Source organism: Limanda limanda, chromosome 2, assembly GCF_963576545.1.
Source record: "Limanda limanda chromosome 2, fLimLim1.1, whole genome shotgun sequence".
In the NCBI taxonomy this organism is placed as follows: domain Eukaryota; kingdom Metazoa; phylum Chordata; class Actinopteri; order Pleuronectiformes; family Pleuronectidae; genus Limanda; species Limanda limanda.
In genome coordinates, this window is record NC_083637.1 from 2,274,145 (window position 1) to 2,296,415 (window position 22,271).

Sequence of the window (22,271 nt, forward strand, 5' to 3'; positions counted from 1 at the left end):
TTTACATGAATCTTTAACTCTGTGTGTTTGTGCTCAGTCGATGCGTCGACAGTCTCTTAATTAACCAGCTCCGTGTTCCTGCTGCTTCCTGTTTATCTAAACATCATGTTAATGAGAATCGTTTTCTTTATTTAATATTTACAGAAACCGGTTTAACGCTTTCCTGCTGCACTGATTTATGAATGTGTGTGTGTGTGTGTGTTTTATTGGATTTGTGGGGTCTGACACCACAGGCTGAAATGGCTGCTTGCAGGTTAAGGGGGCAGGTTTGGGTTTGTGAATAATAATAAACTGTATTTATATAGAACAAGATATAGGAACCAAACCAAACACAACCTGAGAGGGATTGGAGAGCTGGTTCTCCACATGCACCCCCGACACCTTCACCTAGATTGTCTTGAGTGGGACGGACTTTCCAGAAGGTTTGAGATCCGAGTCGGTTTTGTCTGTGAAACTCAACGAGAATCAGAAACTCTCTGGTCTCGTGATCCGAGAACAAACATCAGCTACTGTACTGAGTCAACGACGGGTCCCCGAGAATACAGTAAGACACGGAGGAGAGTGTGTGTGTAGTTGAGTGTAAAGAATTAAAAATCAAACATGACACTGACTGGTTTTGTTTCCTCATGTTCGTCCCAGTCTTGTGACTTGAGGCCTGACTGGTGTGTCACAGCAGTGACCTGACGTCTACAAACACACAACACGCTCACAGCGCTACATTCACACTTTACTGCAGCAGCGCACACAAGCCCCTCCTCCTGAGTGGTGCGCCTCTGGAATTCTGGGAAATATTGGAAATCATTACTCCCTGATGGCGAGAGGGATCGGCGCCATTTGAGGGGGAACATGTATGGAGCATGTTCCACGGGGTTTTTTTTTTCTATTTAAATGTGTGAATATGTCAACGCCACAAAATCTCTCAACCTTAATGCTGCTGCACGTATATATGAGATCTGGTGTGTGTGTGCGTGTGCGTGTGTGAGTGTGTGTGTGTGTGTGTGTGTGTGTGTGTGTGTGTGTGCACGTAGCATGTACGGCCGCTCCGCTCTGAGAAGTGTGATGCATGAGTGAAAATATTGGAAATATTCTAAAAATGCCTTAAGTTGGTGGGGGAGGGGGTCACATGACTCCTGGACGCCATGTTGACCTCCTTTCCCTGAGATGGAGGAGGGAGAGAGAGAGAGAGAGAGAGAGAGAGAGAGAGAGAGAGAGAGAGAGAGAGAGAGAGTTGTGGGTGTTTAGATGATCTATATCTATATTTGATGTGTGTCACTCTGAGCTGGGAACCCCTCTCTGAGACACGGGTCACATGACCAGCCTCGTGAATCCCACAGTGTTTTATGGTTCCTCAGTGCAGATTGTTTTTTACTTCACTCTGGATGTAAATAAAACGCACAAATTCTAAATGACGGATTAAAACGACTGCAAAGACACAGGACGGCTTCATCAGGATCCTGAGGAACAGATTCTGCTTCGTCTACATCAGGGGTTTTCAACTGGTTCTGTCCCAGGGACCATTCTGCCTAGAAAGTAATCCGCGGCCCACTGATGTGCCTACCTGTGTGTGTGTGTGTGTTAGTGTGTGTGTGTGTGTGTATAGAAGGAAGTTGTAACATTTGGTTTTCCATGTTGGTTTTATTTAAAACCTCAAACAAATCTAGTAAAATCTGTGTGAAAAACAACAAAAACGGTTGATTTTCACAAAATTAAAATGCAGTTTGTAGTTGAACTGCATCTCAGAACCATACGTACATCAATATATAACGTTCATGACTTAAATGTTCAGACATGTAGCTGACATGTTGAGAGAACGTTAAAGTAACGGTGATCAATAACAATCAACATAAACTGGGGCTACAACTGAAGAGGGAAGATGACAAAGTAATGCAGAATATGTCACAAATGATAATCATACAATATCACACAAACAATTGAGGCCTACTTAAGTTTAACCTCATGATCACCAGCACCTTTATATTATTTTAGACATATTTTTCTTATTTTAGATATTTTTCAAAATATTCAAGAGTAATCTGGAAATGTGTAGAAATATCAAAGCCGCGGACCCCTGGTTGAAAACCCCTGGTCTACATGATGAATTCTTACAAAAACATAAATAACAACCTTTTTTCTACACAGGAGTTTTATTATTGTGAATCCGTCTGGATCACAGCTCTGAGTTTGGCCTGTCCAACAAAATGTGAAATTAAAGCTGAGAGTTAATGCTGATTTAAATGCATCACACGACCCACGAGAGTGAAACTGTGTGTTAACCTTTGAATTGACTCGACAGGATGAGCTTGAGGTGGGAAGTTGAGTTTAAGAAGCATCTCTGGTATGTTGTCGTTCTGTTGCATCAGCAGATGTTGGACGCCACCTTTGTTGATAAAGACAATAGGAAACCAGACAGACTGGTTCCTGTGGGTCATGGTCTGACCATGAATGCTGCTGCTGCTGCATTTGGTCCTTTTCAGTCTTCGACAAAGAGACGCTAAAGAGTTTGTCCTGAATGAAATATTTCTTTTCAGATGTGTTCATTCTGTGGTCAGGGCCATAAAATACCTTTTTACAGATCATAATCTAGATGATAACAATCTAGATTTAGAGCTGAGGTTTTGTTTTATCAGTGTTTCTTTCCACTAGTGTGTTATTATATTTTTTTGTGGATGTTAAAGTGACCCTGGTTATCTGGACGATACTGAAAACACGTGGAGCGATTAGTCAGACACGACCACTAACAAAGTCAGGGGAAGACATACAGACACTTTTTTAAATTATAATTATTAATATATTATGTTTATTATTTCGGATTTTCCTGATTTGTTTCTGTCATTAAGTTTATCTTCACAGAAACCAGTTATTACCACCAGGGGCAGATCCTATCAGTGGTTTTAAAAAATCACATTTGATTTAATATAATGTTCACGATTTTATGATTATTATTATGACAGATGCCTATTTGTGTGTGTGTGTGTGTGTGTGTATGTGTGTGTGTGTGTGTGTGTGTGTGTGTGCGTGTGAGCTTGTTTACCTTGGAACAGGGTGATATCTTTGACTAGTCCCGGCCCAAACAAGCCTTCCAAGATGCTTTCAAAGCCTGAGAAACAGAGAAGAGACGTGATATTAACACACGCTGACGTGTTTAACATCAACACAACATACGTGACAACAAGGAAAATACCATAAAAAAAAAAGAGAAACCGTCACAATTCAATATTTAGACACAATTTGAAAGGTTGTTTGAACCATGGTTTTATCTTTTGAAGGGTAAGGAACATAAATGACAATGATTGTTCCCCTCCCCCCCCCCCCCCCCCCGTAGGACACATTTTGCTGATGCACAGCCTCCACTGTTCTCACCCAGCGGCAACACACAACAAAGATTGCCGCACAAAGCAGTTTGTCACCGCAAATCACCGGTGGATTCAACACGCAAATAAACACGTTTTAATATTTCATGAAAGATGCCGATAAGGAAAATAAACTTTGGTTCAGACAATGGCCTGGAAGCTCGTTTCCAAACACACACAGACAATGATGTGTGAGCACACACACACACACACACACAGACACACACACACACACACACACACACACACAAGGCCGGAGCTAATGCAAAGGCTTTTTGGAATCAGAACAAACAAACAGAAACACACAGAAAAATCTACAAAGACACGGCTGAGTGAGCAATTATAATGCACACACACACACACACACAGACACACACATCTATACAGACAGTATATGGAACCATTTATTAGTCACTATTCACAAAGGACACTCTCCCTCTCACACACACACACACACACAGACACACACACACGGCCTTGTCTTTCTTCCCGGATCTTAAAGCTCTGAACGCTTTACCTCTGATACACCAAGCTAATGTCACTCGGTTTTTATTAACTGTAAATACCCTCGTTCTGCTGTTGCTTAGCAACCATATACAGAGAAACATAAATACATATCGCAATTTTCAACCAGAGGGCCCCCCCCCACCCACCCGCCGCTGCCGCCCACTGCCGCGGCTGCACCCCCCACCTCACCCTCCATTAAATGGAAATGGAGGCAGACAGATAGAAACAGAGACAAAGACAAAGTGTCCATGTGTGAATGAGTGTGTGTGTGTGTGTGTGTGTGTGTTTTTAGCAGGAATAGAAAGGTTAAGTCTGCAGCGCACGCACACACACACTCACATTTCATTCACCCACACACACACACAGACACACACACTCCAGGTGAAGCCACTTGTCTCAGCAGAGGGTCAATGTCTCGTGTCAAACACTTTCCATCGGACGAATAAACCGAGCCTGTGTGCAAACGTGTTTCTGTGTTAAAAAGTCATTACATGTGACCTCCTGACAGCAGCTGCACCCACGTGCACGAGCACCCACGTGCACGAGCATGCACGTTTGAAACCAGCGAGGATCACATGCTGATGGTCGGGTTTTGATTTGAGGGATTCATCTGCAGGAAGAGGATTTAAACTCTGACTTCAGTGAGTTTCTGGACAAAGAACCGATCGTTTAAAAATGAGACTGAGTCACAACGATATCTCATATCAGCTCAGTGTGAAGGTTTGAGTGAAAGAGCATGTTGTTAAGCTGTTAAAGTGTGTGTGTGTGTGAGTGTGTGCATGTGTGTGTTTGTATTTGTGTTTGTGTAATCCCTCATTACCAACCCTTCAGTCTTGTTTTGGCCAGATGCCAGAAACAAATGAAGTTGTGTCATCCGACCGATATCATTGTGCGATGGTATCACAAACACACACACACACACACACTTCATCCTCCTGTGTTTATTTTGGGTTTCATGCCCCGATGGTACAAACCCTTCAGATATTCAACATGAATTTGCAAAACCCACACTGAGACTTTCAAAGGTTCATTTTATTCATATTTGGAGATTTCATTCAGTTGAGATTAAATCCATCATAGATTCTGACAGGCAGCTGATCATCTCCTCTGAAAAAACACACACACACACACACACACACACATCACAAAGTTCCCTTAAACCTGCACATGCAAAATTCATGCGGCCTACAAAGGAAGCTTTGAAAACAAAAAAAACCGAAGCTTCAAAGAATTTTTCAAAAGCTTCAATCTGCTCCTGCCATCCACACGGCTTTCAAGGTGGGGGGGGGGAAATAATTAGGGTGGTTGCAGCGTGAGAAATCAGCACTGCAAGTCAAAGTTACACAGCCCCACCCCCCTCCCCCCCACCCACCCACCCCCACCCCTTCCCTTGGACCACATGATGGAGTGTTTTCATATTTTTAAAGGGTCAGTCCGTCACAAACGCAGCTCCGGTGGTGGACGGGGGAGGAGCTGAAGCTGTGATTGGAGGGCTGTGATTGGACGGTTGAGGTCGAGGATGCGACCGGAACAAATGACATGAGGGCACGTGATTGGCTCGATGAGATAACGACGACAAAAAAAAGTCTCAGCTGAGCCACGGGCAACAAAAAAAAAAAATGTAGGTCAGTTAGTGAACGCAACTCTGGGCCCAAAGAGAGAGAGAGGGAGAGAGAGACCCACTAACACACACACACACACATTATGGCATCTGGGATTCTCTCAGTGTGTTATGCAAAAAATGCACATGACTATACAACACACACACACACACACACACACACACACACACACACACACACACACACACACACACACACACACACACACACACACACACACACACACACACACACACACACACACACACACACACACACACACACACACACACACAGAGCTGTCCTCAATCTCTGAAACCTCCATTGTGTCACTTCGTTTCACTTCACAGATCCAGCAGCACAGCCCAGAGCAGCGTGACACAAACTTAAGAGACGCACACTCACACTCACACACACAGACACACACACACACACTATTACATGCATGACGGGAATCACAAGACATCGAGCTAATCCACATCTGTACCACGAAGGACGGACAACAAACTATAATGCAGCCTTAAAACATGCGGTGAATATATGAATGAGGCCGAGGGAGGTGCTGCCGATTCAGAATATGATTTAAATAATAAAGCAGAGGTAGATTATATAAACACACACTCACACACACACACACACACAGAGAGACACACACCTGACAAAGTATTTAAGCACCTGACTTCAAACTCAAAACTGCTTATTGTCATTTAAAGCTGAAGTATTATTCATATATCTTAAAACATGCAGAACATTAATCTGGGCATTAAAACATCAGAGGATGAAACACTCGGAGGCTCTGACTGTGAGGGGGGGGTGGGGGGGGGCTGACACTTCTCATTGGATACCATCAATATGACACATGTCAGGAGGTGTCGCCAGAGGCCGGTGGGAGTCGACGGCGCTCGGGGGGGGGGAGAAGATGGAAGTCATTAGATGTTTTTGCTTCTTGAAAGATGAACTTCACGACAACGACTCGGACACGAAGTCGGTTTCTGCTTCAGCGTCGGCACGGCGACAGAGGAAGGAAATCAAAACACTCCCAGTGCTGCTGCTGCTCCGCTTCCTGTCGAGAGCAACTGAGCTGCTCAAAGATTCATTCCAGCTCGAGTCAGAGAACATGTACACACACACACAGACACACACACACAACAAACACACACACACACAGAGACACACACACACACAACAGACACACACACAATGGACGGAGAGGAACTCGACACTGGAGGAAACAGAGCGATCGATCTGAGGGGAGGAAGACGAGGAGACGAAGAGGAACACGGCCTTTTGGCTTTCTTGTGACCGTTGGACCGAAGCTATAAATAGCCGTGCTTGAGCATTCATAATTCAGCGTAACCGAAGCCCCTCCCCCGGCCCCTCCCCCGGCCCCTCGCCCGGCCCCTCATCCAATCAATACCTCATTAACCTGAACAGGGGCCTGGGCTTCTAGGAGAGAGGAAGTGAGACAAGGAGGTAGGAGAGAGGAGGCAAGGATCAACAAGCTCATTCACTTCACACCTTCCGACCCGACACTGGTTCTGCTCTTTATATCAAAATCTCAGTTACCGACAAAATGACGGGATCTTTGTTTACGTTCAGGCTACGTTTTTAAATGATAGTGATCAGATGACGTTTTAGCTCCTTACCAAAACTCATATTTGTCCGTGTGATCGTCCTGACACGCTAATCACACGTGTGATGGTTCAACCTTCATATGTGAAGAGCCTTGAGATAATGTACGTTATGATTACGACTGTACGAGTAAACTGAAGTTAATTAGTTGTAGAAAAGACTTCGAACAAAAAGCAGCGATGGAGGAAGAACATGCAGGTTATAGATGAACATGCAGGTTCTAGATGAACATGCAGGTTATAGATAAAATGCAGTTATAGATGAACATGCAGGTTATAGAAGAACATGCAGGTTATAGATGAACATGCAGGTTATAGATGAACATGCAGGTTATAGATGAACATGCAGGTTATAGATGAACATGCAGGTTATAGAGAACATGCAGGTTATAGATGAACATGCAGGTTATAGATGAACATGCAGGTTATAGATGAACATGCAGGTTATAGATGAACATGCAGGTTATAGATGAACATGCAGGTTATAGATGAACATGCAGGTTATAGATGAACATGCAGGTTATAGATGAACCTGCAGGTTATAGATGAACCTGCAGGTTATAGATGAACCTGCAGGTTATAGATGACATGCAGGTTATAGATGAACCTGCAGGTTATAGATGACATGCAGGTTATAGAGGAACATGCAGGTTATAGAGGAACATGCAGGTTATAGATGAACATTCAGGTTATAGATGAACATGCAGGTTATAGATGCAGGTTATAGATGAACATGCAGGTTATAGAAGAACATGCAGGCTCTAGATGAACATGCAGGTTATAGAAGAACATGCAGGTTATAGAAGAACATGCAGGTTATAGATGAACATGCAGGTTATAGAAGAACATGCAGGTTATAGATGAACATGCAGGTTATAGATGCAGGTTATAGATGAACATGCAGGTTATAGATGAACATGCAGGTTATAGATGAACGTGCAGGTTATAGATGAACATGCAGGTTCTAGAGAACATGCAGGTTCTAGAGAACATGCAGGTTCTAGAGAACATGCAGGTTATAGAGAACATGCAGGTTATAGAGAACATGCATGTTATAGAGAACATGAATGTTATAGAGAACATGCATGTTATAGAGAACATGCATGTTATAGAGAACATGCAGGTTCTAGAGAACATGCATGTTATAGAGAACATGCATGTTATAGAGAACATGCAGGTTATAGAGAACATGCAGGTTATAGATGAACATGCAGGTTATAGATGAACATGCAGGTTATAGATGAACATGCAGGTTATAGATGAACATGCAGGTTATAGATGAACATGCAGGTTCTAGATGAACATGCAGGTTATAGATGACATGCAGGTTCTAGATGAACATGCAGGTTATAGATGAACATGCAGGTTATAGAGAACATGCAGGTTATAGAGAACATGCAGGTTCTAGATGAACATGCAGGTTATAGAGAACATGCAGGTTATAGATGAACATGCAGGTTATAGAGAACATGCAGGTTATAGATGAACATGCAGGTTATAGAGAACATGCAGGTTATAGATGAACATGCAGGTTATAGATGAACATGCAGGTTATAGAGAACATGCAGGTTATAGAGAACATGCAGGTTCTAGATGAACATGCAGGTTATAGATGACTGAGCCACTGGTGATGAAGCAAACAGCTGATGAACTGTTCCCTCTGACCTTTAACCTTTTCCCTGCAGTAAACATTCTCACTATGTAAAAACGAGGTGTAGATTCTCATCGGTTAATAAACAAACATGTGAACTGAGGTGAAGCTCACCAACGGCTCTCTGCAGACAATTTATTACACAGAGACATGCATGTGTACGTCTTGCTCCAGGCAGCACTTCTTACACACACAGACACACACACACACACACAGACACACACAGACACACACACACACAAACACAATCTGACCAGAATCACAGAAGAGAAACTGAAGACTTCAGCTTCTTCCATCAATGCCCCAAAGTAGCGATAGAAGATATCACTCGGTGCCGTGTCGTTGATTAACTTCCTGAACGCCCGATGTTTCTTATCTTTATGATATTTGGACTCAAATTTCGCCCCGATTAGCTGCAGCCAATCAGAGGAGGCCGCGCTCTGCAGACGGCGAGGGGGGGGTGGGGGGCAGGGGACACTCAGGATTTGGAAGGACACGGGGACGCCACATGACAAGTCAGCAGAGACGCTCCAGCTGAAACTCACTGGAAGACGAATCTATTTATTCCACTCATGCTCCAAATTTACTGTGATTTAGGATTCGATTCACAGGGACAGTGCGTGGAAAGTAGGGAGTATATATATATATATATATACACACAAGTAGAGAGTATATAGTAAAGAGAATATTGCCTGTATATTCAATCTTATGGTTATTTTTATGTCAGAGTTTTGGCCTTTTTGATGCTCCACCTTAAAACTCTGGTCTTTAAACACACGATACAAAGATTTAGACGTTTATTAATTCACAAATTCCAGCAGCTAACACAAGAAATGTTTACTTTAAATATAGTTTATTATAGATGAAGAATTGTAAGTTGTTGTTTTTCAGGGGGGGGGGGTTATGTGTTAGAATACAGGTGGATATATACTTTGGTATTTATGACAGGTGATAGAGCCATAAGGATTTTTAGTACAAGCAAAGAAGTTTGTGAACGTGTTTAATATGTAGAGACGGCCTTCACAATAAGAACAAATACATAATAATCCTATTTACCGTCATTTGTTCGTTTGTCTTTGAAACTTGGTGGAGATTTGACCCAAGAACTCGAAACATTCTGGCACAGATCTGGACAAAAGGATCCAGGAACTTTTAAATCTAAAGTTTTAAACCTCGCTGCAGGTTTTCAGTTTCTGTTTGTTTGTTGGAAAGTTTGGTTAAATCTTAACTTCCTGTGGTATTTGGTTCCAAAGTGGTGTTTTTGATATGTAAGGTTGATTTTAGCATGAATAGAATACATCTGGGACTATTAGGATGTTTTTATTGAACAGGTATTTTTCTCTGTTGTTGAAACCAATCCTGTGGAAAACAATGGAAGCATCAGCACCGACTCCCAGTGAATCTGTATTTACTTCACCTCAGACCTTAAGTTAACCTGCTGCTGTACCAATAAAACTTGTACCACTCGTGTTTCTGCGTAAAAACCAAGTTCAAATTCCTGGAAAGTGAGGGAGTCTCTTAACAAGTGAGGGGCGTTCGAGATACAAAGAGACGAGTGGCGTGCGGCGAGCGGCGAGCGGTGATTCACAGACATCAGAGCCCGGGAAACATCAACTAATCCTTTTTCTCCTCCGCAGGAAAAACAAACTTCAGTGGAAGTGTTGAGCCTTTCTCTGTGTGCGAGAGAACAAATACAAATATAAAAGCTTGTTTACTAAGAGTCACAACCACCTCTGGTATCATGTGTGCAGTGTGTGCATGTGTGTGTTGTGTATGTGCGCGTGTGTGTGTCTGTGTGTGTGTGTGTGTGTGTGTGTGTGTGTGTGTGTGTGTGTGTCCTGGGGAATGAGGAGGGAAATGAATAAAGCAAATATTTGCATGATTGGCCAAAGGCGTGGTGAGACACAGAGTCAAACATACTGCGAGAAACACACACACACACGGGGAAAACACACACACATGAGAACACACACACACACGAGAACACACACACACACACACACACACGAGAACACACAGCCTAAACATGGTGTGTCGATTCAATCTGACGGCTTCTCGGCAAACCAAATCCCTAATCTCATCTCATCTCATCTCTCTCTCTCTCTGAAGTATCCGGTGATGAGCTCAAAGGAGGCTGATGTGCGCTGGCAGCTATTTCTGTGACTAACACACACACACACACACACAGACACACACACACACACACACACAGACACACACAACGCTTGTTAACGCAGCAGAAAAACACTGTAAAAAGCAGAATTGGGTGTGGTCTCCTCGGAAGGTGACTCAGCCCGGGAGCACACAGCGTGAAGCTTCACTCGGGGTCGGGAGGTTTCTCTCGCACTTTAAACATTTGAACGTGGTCGCGGCTCGGGGGGGGAGACGGAGGAGAAACTAGGTCGGGCCTTCTGATTGGTTGAGTAATCACCCCCGAACATCAAGCTACGGCACAACGGATGAGTGCTCTCTGTTCCTACTGTACATGCATATATATATTTATATATCTATATCTCTATACGTGTGAGGCTTATCTTCCAAAATGCAAACCAATGGTGAAGGCAAATTTGGGTTTCCCACAATGCAAAGAGCGATGTGCCCGGCCCCCGGTGGGCGTGGCTGCGCTCTGAGCCGAGCAGACGCCGCAGCCGGAGGAAAGAAGAGAAAGAAATCGTCCCAATTACTCCTCTAATTATCTCATTATTTCATTAGGAGCTGGAGAACAGGAAGGAGGACGAGGATTCGTTTCCTTCCCGCTCGGATCTCACGACACCTGGACATCTTTCAAAGTATTACCTTTCTGCACAGGATCCTGCTCGCCCTGTGCAGATCAAAATTTATTTATTTATTTATTTATCCCCTACCCCCCCCCACCGCTCCATCCTTCAGCTTCCATCCTTTCCGTTTCATGTTCGGTCTCAGAAGGAGAAGAAAGCCAAGAGGGAAGGCGGTGCAGAAATATAAAAGCGCTAACGAGAAACAAATTAAAAACAATTACAGCAGAGATGGGGGAGTTTGTGCAAATGGAGGAGTGTGTTGGAAGAGGGGGGGGAGGGGGGTAGAGAATGGGAGTGGTAACTGGTGGATTCTTTTATTTCCTGCCAGTTACTTTCCTGCTTCAGTGACAAATGATCTAAATCTCAAGTTGAGTTACAGGTTGAAGAAAAGAAGGAGAGAACTTTGACTTCCTGCAGAAATCAGAAATACAAATTATTATGCAATATTTTTAAACATCTAAACCTAACGTGACCATGACCCTTTGACCCTCGAACCACCAAAATCGAATCAGTTCATCTTTGAGTCCAAGTGAATGTTTTTACTCGAGGGCGTTCTTGAGATATCGAGTTCGCGTTAATGGGACGGACGTGCATTAGTGCGGCGGGAGAGAAGGACACGCCCCCAAAACCGCTCACTGGCACCGAGGCGGAAACAACGTGAAGAAAAAACTGAGAGAAAAACAAAATCTGATCGTGATCTTGACAATTCGAATTATTTATAAGATCAATTTGCCTTTTTAAAGATAAAAAAGACTGGGAACGGTTCGTGATGACAAACCTTTCCTAGATTCTAATCCTAATCTTTTAAATTACTCGTTTTGTAAAGTCAACCGTCCAAATCTAAATATATTCAGCTTGCAAAAAGAGAAAACACTTCTGTCCGTCCAAATTGTGATTTGTGAATATGGGCTGTACGAATAAAACTTGATTGATTGATTGATGATGTGAGAACGAAGCTATCGATGGAAGACGTGGAAATGAAATCTGAAAACAAAGACGTTGAGGGGAGCAACACAAAGTTCCATCTGGACCGGCAAACAGGAAGTGCCTGCAGTTTAACTTCCTGCTTCACCTGCAGTTTAACTTCCTGCTTCACCTGCAGTTTAACTTCCTGCTTCACCTGCCGACGGAGAACACGTCTCACGGATCAGATTTCAGTTCCTCTCACAGTCAAACAGTCGAAATCCATTCTCTTCTATTTCCCCACGCTCGCACCTGCTGTGAGTCACAACAGTTCACTGATGCCACTGTTTAAAGGTAAGATCCTAAAGTAAGAGAATCTTCACACAAGGTCTATATTTGAGATGCGGGTGACTGGTGTGACGCATAAATCATAAATCTGCATTTCCAGCTTCAGTTATTGTTCCGTTTAACTTCGGATTCGGCAAAATAAATCAGAGAAATGCGATAAAACCACTTTGAAAACAAGACGTTGCTTGTTCCGTCACCTGGGGCTTTGTTTGTTTTACTGAGGTGGAAACAAATCAAGGTTATAGATGTCGACTTGGTTCAATAATATTCCGTCTGTACGCTGAATATATTGATGAAAGTTTGAGGAATTCCATCTCCGACAGTCACAGGTGATGTCTCACTCGGTGGCGTTTGTTGGAATCAGAAAACCAGCTCGCTCTGATTCTAACGCTCTGCAGCAGCTGAAGGTTTTCAAGTCCTTCGCTGTGTCGAGCACTTTACGACTTATTTAAATATTCAAATCGCCAAATGATCAACTGCAATAGACTTGAATAAAACACATGTCTGAATGCCGGGTGAGGACCATGAAAACGTTAAATGACCGTGAAACGCTCCGACGCTCTCGCTGCTTGATCCTCCGTTCTCCTCTCGGTTGGTAAAGTTATTAAAGTTGTATTTGTGTTTGAAGTGATGTCTGACCTCTGACCCCAACGTCACTAACATTCAAAACACGCGTCCTTCCCCCCCCCCCCCCGTCAGCCATGAGAGAGACTCTCTGATTTCTACATGTTGCTCTCCACATAATTCTAAAGGTCTTTCATTACGACAAGGTTAGGAAAAAAAGAGAGTGAAAATAAAGAAAGAAAAGAGGCAGAAGATTAATGTCACGGAGAATCAACAATAAGACCAGATATGAAGTGAGTTGCAGTCGGTGACGCCCGGAGAGACGGAGAACGTTTCTCCTGCTCGTCGACCTCGCGACCTCTAAAAATTATTTTCAAGGCAGAAAAGAACAAATTATTCATACGTGGAAAGAAAAACGCGTCTCGAATATTCGCTCGCACCAGGAGAGGGTGAACGCCGAAGAGAGAGAGAGAGACAGAGAGAGAGAGAGAGAGAGAAAAGGGTTTTAAAGCGTCACGGAGACGGAGACCTTGTCTTTCAGAGACGGCCTCCAACCAGCACTCAACACTTCCATTTCTAAAGGGGGAGACATTTGTGATTCACAGGAAACTGAAGCCTTTCAAATTGAAGAGGAGGACACAAGGCAATCGCTCTGACCTTGAAGTTCTCTCTCTCTCTTTATATCTCTCTTTTGGGTCTGCATCCACCCCCCCCCTGCAGGAAACAGGCGTCTGCACAGAAAGACAAAGACGTGCAGGACACTTTCAGGGGACGTTTGACAAGAAAAGACGCGTCGGCTCAGCGTCTGCAGACAGAGCTCTCACTTCGGTTTTTTGACTTAAGCTGCTTTCAGACAAGCACTGAACTCCAGATAATCTCCTGACACTCTCCACGGGGGGGGGGGGGGGGGGGGGGGAGTCGATGTCTCCTGCCTGATAACGTGTCTGAGCGACGGCGGGAGATTCTCCCAAAGAGAAACTCGAAAAGGACAAAACAGAAAGAGCAGGAACATCTCAAGGAAGAAGACGTCAAATCAGAAAGACAACGAGGTTCAGGAGCTTTTCGGTGATAAAGGTGGAATTTAATCTCTGTGCTATGTTATATGTTATATGGTATGTTTATTTTTTTATTTTGTAAAGCCCGATGTTGCCTGCCAGGTCACAAGATCACAGGTCACACTTAATAGGTTCTTACTTCACATATATTCATATTATTAGGGCCCGAGCACTGACATCACAGGTCAGGTGAGACCCTATTGATATTGTAAGGATTATTATTATTATTATAATTATTCAGGCAAATGAATTGGCTTTTTGAGGGATTTACCATGCTCAAATTCTTACCAAAATTTGCAGAAAGTTAGAAAGTGGTTAAAATTTACATATTCTGGAGGAATTTTCAATGGGCGTCGCAAAATGGCTCAACGGTGCCCCCCCGAGACCCTCGAGACCCCTGGAATGTGTTCACATTCACCGGTCTTCACAAAAATTGATATACAGGTGTATCATGACCAGACAAATAAAAAAGTCTTAGGTGCAATTGGAAAAAAACAACAGGAAGCCTGCTTTTTTGCATTTAGTGGCCATTTTCCACATTTTTTATTTGATGTACTTGTACCAGGGTTTTCATTATTATTATTATTATTATTATTATTATTAAGGCAAATTAATTGGCTTTTTGAGGGCTTTAACATGCTCAAATTCTTACCAAAATTTGCAGAAAGTTAGAAAGTGGTGAAAATTTACGTATTCTGGAGGAATTTTCAATGGGCGTCGCAAAATGGCTCAACGGTGCCCCCCCGAGACCCCTGGAAGGTGTTCACACTGCCCGGTCTTCACAAAAATCGATATACAGGTGTATCATTTCATTTAATATTCCCCACTCCTTCACCCTGTAAACTGCTGCTTCATTTTACTATGTTATACGTTATATGTTACATGGTATGTCATTTTTTTTAATTTTTGTAAAGCCCGTCTACTGTGTAGATGCTGCCATTGGTGCATGTGACAATAACCTCTGATTTGATTTGGTTTCACGTCTTCAAACGGCTTCGTGGATTAGAAGTGTTCCCTCCAGCTGCATCACAGCTCGTTAAGGTTTCCAGGTTTTTCCTCTCGGCAGCTGGAATCTGAAATATCAGCTTCTGGCTCTGACACCAAATCCTCGGTCATTTAAACCTCCTCTGGTCTTGTGATATTTTAATGGTCATGTGATGTGTGTTTTTTCAAATGGAGATTATTTCTGATACGGAGCTGAGACGCAGATCTGGTTCCCGCTCGCCGCTCGGGGTTCACACGCCGGGTGAGGTTCTGGTTTTGGTTGCAACCCGAGTCAACAATCTTCCGTTGAATCTCCTCGTTAGCGTCAAAGAGCCGTGAAGCCGACGCCTTGGTCCGCCTCGTTATCCCCGAGCCCAGCCCCCCCCCCCGGGTAATTACTACAGAGCTCTCTGCAAAGCAAGGTGAGCGTCTGATGATGGAAACGACCATTTTTTTAAGAGAGAGAAGAAGAAGAATAATGGCTTCTGCTGCGTAGCATAAAAAAACACATCCGCCACAAACGAGGCGTTCTATCGAATAAGAAGCATCCGGACTCGGACGGAAAGCAAACCAGGGCTAATCTCGTTAGTCGCGCTGCAGCATTTAAGACGTTAGCATCATTACGAGACCAATCAGCAGATCTCAGCGAGGACGAGTCGCCGAGCTGCAGACATCACAGGATCTGCATCACAGCCAGGAACCAGGACCACGGACCAAAGGAGTTCATCACAGAGGTTCTTCTGCTCACTAACAGAGTCGATCACCTTCACCCACTGGTCTGTGAGCTTCTGTTTCCCAGCAGCGCTTCCCAAACCATCCTGGACTAATGGGAACCGGAATATTTGGAGGATAAGGGGGAGGAGCCTGACTGAGAGCCCGAGGACACTGCACGCCTACACCTTCGACTCTTAATGAATCATAATGTACTCAATGAACAATCATCTGTATTGAACTGTTTCTCTGTGAACTAGTGTCAGGTCCTGATCCTCCTCGGAGATGATCTGGTTTGGAGTCACACAGATAGAATTGGTTTGGTGGTGTGACCACGCTGAAGGTCAGAGGTCGTCCTCTGGAGGTCACAGGTTTGATTCTGAGGAGCTCGAGACAGGAAACAAGCGTTTCTTCAGGGCCGCAAGATTATTCTTATTATTCTTCTGTTTATCAGCGTCAGAACATAGGAAAGAATGTTTCCCTAACATCTGACATCAAAGCTTTGAAACAGTTTGAATCTTCCCAACTCGCAGTTTAAACCGGCGATGTTCTGGTCACATGTCGGCTTCTCTAAAGACGGAGCTTGAAATCCTCGTTTTGCCTCATTGACGTCTCGCCTGCACGAGCCGAGCCGAGCACAGACCACTCGCTGCTGCAGAATCTGGAAAACATCCCAGTGACTCTTAGGGACGGGAATCGGCAGGGACCTCCCGTTACGATACTATCACGATACTTAGGTGGCGATACGATATGTATTGCGATTTTTGTGGGTATTGCAAATTCGATATTACGATTTCCTGCGATTTCTTTTGGTTATTTTTTTTTTAAATACTGGACCATGGAAAAAGCTGAATCATACCTTCAAATACAACACAGTCAAATTCACTTGAGCTTTACCACTTTTATTTCAAATATCAACATTAACTTAACGACTGCCGGGCAGCAAATAGAGGAAATAAATAAAAATGTGCCCTATTATTGTATAGCCCCTGTCAACTGCACACAAACTGACAGATTAAGAAATGTAAGCCACTTAGGCTACTTTTAAACAATAAATAAAAGGTAAATTAAATAGAATGAATTCAATTTTACTTAAAATATAAACTTTGAAATTAACAAAAAGTAGGCTATTGTTGTTTGCATGTAGGCGATGCAAAGCTAGTGCTTGGGTGTGTTTAGATTCTTGTTCAAAAACAAGAGCTGGTCAACATGCTCTGGGTTGATGTTGCTCCCCCCCATATATCCCCCCCGGTATTTTTTTAAATTATTATTATTTTTTTTAAATCTATTTGGGAGGCAGCATTGCGATTTAAAATCGTCATTCACAAGAATCGCGATTTTGTAACTGAATCAATTTTTTCCCCATTCCCAGTGTCTCTTCAAAGATCTCGAACCGAAGCAAGAAAACATGAAACAGTTCCCGGCTTCTTTTCTTGAAAAAGGGGGGGTTGACACATTTGGATTTGGATTTCATGCTTTTTCCCATAAATTTGAAAGTAGCTTTGTTCAGTTTACATTAAACAGACGTGTCGGGGGTGAAAGCAGCTCAGAACAAGCCCCTGGAGGTGGGAAGGGTCCGACAGCGGAACTCAGAAAACAGCTCTTCCACGAACTGGGATCAATCTGCACATTTCGGTCATTTCATGTTTTCCTGTTCACAGAAGTTCGATTCCCAGATTTCTGACAGAACACGGAACCGTGACAAACTAGAGTTCAACAGCTTCACAGAACATTCAGCTCACGACAGAGTGAAACTAAATGGTGACGCAGCTTTAACATCGAGCAGATTCAATTAACTCTGGTCTGGATTTAATCGCTTGATTTTGATAAGTTGGGATGTTCACGATGAAAAGTTCACACACACAGCTGCTATCTAATGAGATTCAGTGACTCACTATACAGACACACACGCAACTGAGTAGAGATGCACAGCTACAGCACATAAGCCTGACACACACACACACACACACACACACACAGACACAGACACAGACACACACTCACACGTGCTTCACACAGCCTGTTTGTTTTGACTTGCTCAGCAGAAGCATCAGGCTGCGTTACTGTGCCCAACGAGCTCATCTGGTCTCCACTTGACCTACATTTCATCTGAATTGAAAGTCCAGAGAGAGAGAGGGAGAGAGAGAGAGAGGGAGAGGGGGGGGCCAGGGGTGAGGGGTGAGGAAAAGGGCGAGAGAGAGAGACAGATTTGGAGTGACATCATGCTTAGCGAACAGCTGAGCTACTGGAAAGCAGAAAATCCAATTTGCTCAGGCAGGACCTCGGCCACCTAACACACCGAGGGGTCCGATTCTTTTTAAGCTTTTAATGCCGGTGATTAAAGCCGGAGGCGAAGTTCCAGGTTCTCGGCTCAGCATCGAATAAATGTGTTTCAGAGCCGAGAGGAAACGAGAGGAAACGAGAGGACAGATGGGAAGCGTCCGACTCCAGCTTCCATTCCTCTTCCTCTCCTCTTCCTCTCCTCTTCCTCTACAGCAGCTTCCTCTTCCTCCTCAGCAGCTTCCTCTTCCTCCTCAGCAGCTTCCACTCCTCTTCCTACTCAGCAGCTTCCTCTCCTCTTCCTCCACAGCAGCTTCCTCTTCCTCCTCAGCAGCTTCCACTCCTCTTCCTCCTCAGCAGCTTCCACTCCTCTTCCTCCTCAGCAGCTTCCACTCCTCTTCCTCCTCAGCAGCTTCCACTCCTCTTCCTCCTCAGCAGCTTCCACTCCTCTTCCTCCACAGCAGCTTCCTCTTCCTCCACAGCAGCTTCCACTCCTCTTCCTCCACATCAGCTTCCACTCCTCTTCCTCCACAGCAGCTTCCTCCTCTTCCTCTCCTCTTCCTCCTCAGCAGCTTCCACTCCTCTTCCTCCACATCAGCTTCCTCTCCTCTTCCTCCTCAGCAACTTCCACTCCTCTTCCTCCTCAGCAGCTTCCACTCCTCTTCCTCCTCAGCAGCTTCCACTCCTCTTCCTCCTCAGCAGCTTCCACTCCTCTTCCTGAAATCCCCAAATCTTAAAAGATGACGTGAAAGACTCCAGAAGTTTGAGCTCAGACTTCAGAGTTTTGCTGCAGTGGTTTCTGTGTCGAGCTTCAGGAGAACAAGGAGCTGGTTGAATTGTCTCCAGTGTTCCCGTCACTTCAGGTCTTTTCACAGTTAGATCGTTAAGTGACGATCGCTCTGCTGCAGCTGCCTCGTTAATTGGGAGTTTTTATAATTTCCTTACAGAACAAAGAGCTAATGTTTCCTGCAGCTGCTCAGGTGTCCTCCTCTTCCTCTTCCTCCTCCTCCTCCTCTTCTTCCTCATCACTTAGGAAACTAAATGCATTCTCATCTAATCCACAAAAACTGGCTCCTGGGGTGAAAACGCTGCTGAGGAACTAGAGGAGGAGACAACTAGAATTTGTTTAAACGCAGGAGGCATGTTTGCATGAGTCAATTAAGAGATTAATTGATTAATCTGCAACTAATTGGATGATCAATTAACTGTTACAGTCATTTTTAAGCAGAACATGACAAAGATTCCTTGATTCCAGCTCCTCTGGAGTGAGACGTTTCTGCTCGTCTGTGTTTAAAACCCTCCATTGTGATTTCTCCTCTTTCCGTCGACTGTGGAACAAAACTACAAAACGACACCAGCAAGAAACCAATGAACTTTGATGCAAACGGTGCAGCCTGATGTGTTTGGGTTCCTGTGTCGTCTCCTCATCACACGAAAACATGACTTGTATTTCAAATGTGCAAAAGGAAGTTCAACGAGGAGAGAGGGTTTTAAATTAAACCTTTTGAAACCTGCAGGAAGCAGGAACCCGTCACACAACAACACAACGCTTATTTTTACTCAGTTTTATAGACGATACGACTTTCACTCTATCGATTTGCAGTTCACGCATCACGACTTCCTGTTCTCCAAACTACGTCAAATGAAGCACAAAACCGGTTTAAGGAAAGAAATCCACGTGCAGAACTGTCATTTGTTTCTTTTTTTAATAACTGCACTACTTTCCACATCCTCTGCCGTGTTTTTTTAACTTGTATTGGCTGAAGAGGAATCGAGACCGAGGAGCTGACGTCTGGGGAAGCAGCTCGAGTCTCGGCCTTGACGCGTTCACACGTAGCGACGGCCAATCCAACGCCGGCTTGGCTCCGATCCGAGGCTTTCAACGGTGAATTCCACAATTTGTTGCCAAGCGGAAAAAATAGCTAAAAATCATGTAGCGTGAACTGTGCATTAAACACCAGTAAGATTCACTCTCCACTGTCAGGAAGGGGGCGGGGCCTCTCTGCCGTCTGTCCTCTACACCAGGGGTTTTCAACTGGTTTTGTCCCAGAAACCATTCTGACTAGATAGTAATCCGCGCCCAACTGATGTGCATACGTGTGTGCATGTGGATAGAAGGAAGTTTTAACATTTGGTTTTCCTTGTTGGTTTTATTCAAAGACCTCAAACAAATCTAGAAAAATCTGTGTAAAAAAACAACAAAAACGGTTGATTTTCAGTGCTTAAGAATTGAAAACAAAATTAAAATGCAGTTTGTAGTTGAACTGCATCTCAGAACCATATGTATATCAATATATAACGTTCATGACTTAAATGTACAGACATGTAGCTGACATGTTGAGAGAATGTTAAAGTAACGGTGATCAATAACAATCAACACAAACTGGGGCTACAACTGAAGAGGGAAGATGACAAAGTGATGCAGAATATGTCACAAATGATAATCATACAATATCACACAAACAATTGAGGCCTACTTAAGTTTAACCTCATGATCACCTTTATATTATTTTAGACATATTTTTCTTATTTTAGATATTTTTCACGATATTCAAGAGTAATCTGGAAATGTGTTGAAATATCAAAGCGAATTTCGCGGACCCCCTGCAATGCCGTCGCGGACCACCAGGGGGCCGCGGACCCCCGGTTGAAAACCCCTGCTCTACACTCCTCCTTCCTCCGTCCTTCATCCAGTATCGATTCATTATTGCGTGAACATCCAAACCTCTACGACATTCGATCTTTCTCATTCGACTCTAACGAGGTTTGAGGAGTTTTTCGACAGCTCGACTAAACCTCTTTAGCCCGCCCCCCCCCCTCCGCTCCTCTTGACCCGCTGGGGCACGTGGGTAAATTCCTTATGAGATTTAAATGTTGGATGAGACAAAAGAAAGACACACACACTCTCATTGTGTTGCCATGTTGTGTGGGTTAAAGAGAGAATCACACGGACGGAGGATGGAGACACTCACGTTCTCTCGTTCCTTTTACTTTCTATTGACTCCGATTTTAATCCTCCTGTATTTTATCTTCTCAGTTTTCACTCTCTTCACCTCCTCCTCTACTTTGTCTTTTTATTTTATTCCCTCTCTCTTTACGTCTCCTCTTTCTTTGAATCCTCCTCTGGCTCATTATTCCTTCTCTACATTCCCTCTTTATTTCTTCCTGTTCATTTTTTCTTTAATTACTTTCCTCCCGCTCGGTTTCCATCCTCGAACACCTCCACGTCTCTCTTCCTCTTCAGCCTCTTCAAGCTCCTCCTCCTCTTCTAACCCCCCCCACCACCACCACGGTTTCCTGATGTATAGCTTTTAGTTCATTTTTCATTTGTTCACTCGTTCTGTAAAACAATCTTGGTTCTTTTATTCCCTCATTGAATCATTTATCTCATTGTATTTGCTCTTTGTCTCTGACATCTATTTCTCTGAATGTCTCCGGTGCCTCATTGTTGCCTCATGGAGTTTTTCTCAGAATCAGACACGAAGTTTACGGATCTGAAAACATATTTTTCATTTCGGTATTTCCACAACATCAGCACATGACAACAAAACTGAAATTAAAGTGCAGAGTTAATTTAGACTGAGGAACATCAAGGTGAGATAATCATAAAGCATCATGTGGACCAGGGGCACGAAAGTAGGGGTTTTCATTAATGACACATAAACGTCAAATTGAAGACGTGTCGAAATGTCCAACTGTCACTCAACGGACAACCTTCAGAGATTTGCTGGAACGCAGAACCAGTGTCGTCATCCGGCGTGTTGGTTTAAAGCGTCAGAGTTTCATATCTCAGGTTTAATATCAGAAAGGAAGAGGGCGTCTTATTTCTTTATAAAGACACAAAGGATCTGATGGAGCTGCGATCCGTCATGAGCCCAGAGAGAGGGAGAGAGAGAGAGAGAGAGAGAG

The 22,271-nt window shown here is 43.8% G+C and overlaps 1 protein-coding gene across 1 annotated transcript in view; it reads right to left on the minus strand.

Annotated features, from left to right (window-relative positions):
• The window catches only part of lcor (ligand dependent nuclear receptor corepressor), a 64,968-nt gene that overhangs the window by 20,673 nt on the left and 22,024 nt on the right, over positions 1-22,271 (minus strand). Inside the window, exon 2 of the mRNA XM_061067448.1 lies at positions 3,032-3,097. Within this exon, the coding sequence (XP_060923431.1) occupies positions 3,032-3,097 (66 nt within the window). The remainder of the gene's footprint in view (positions 1-3,031; positions 3,098-22,271) is intronic.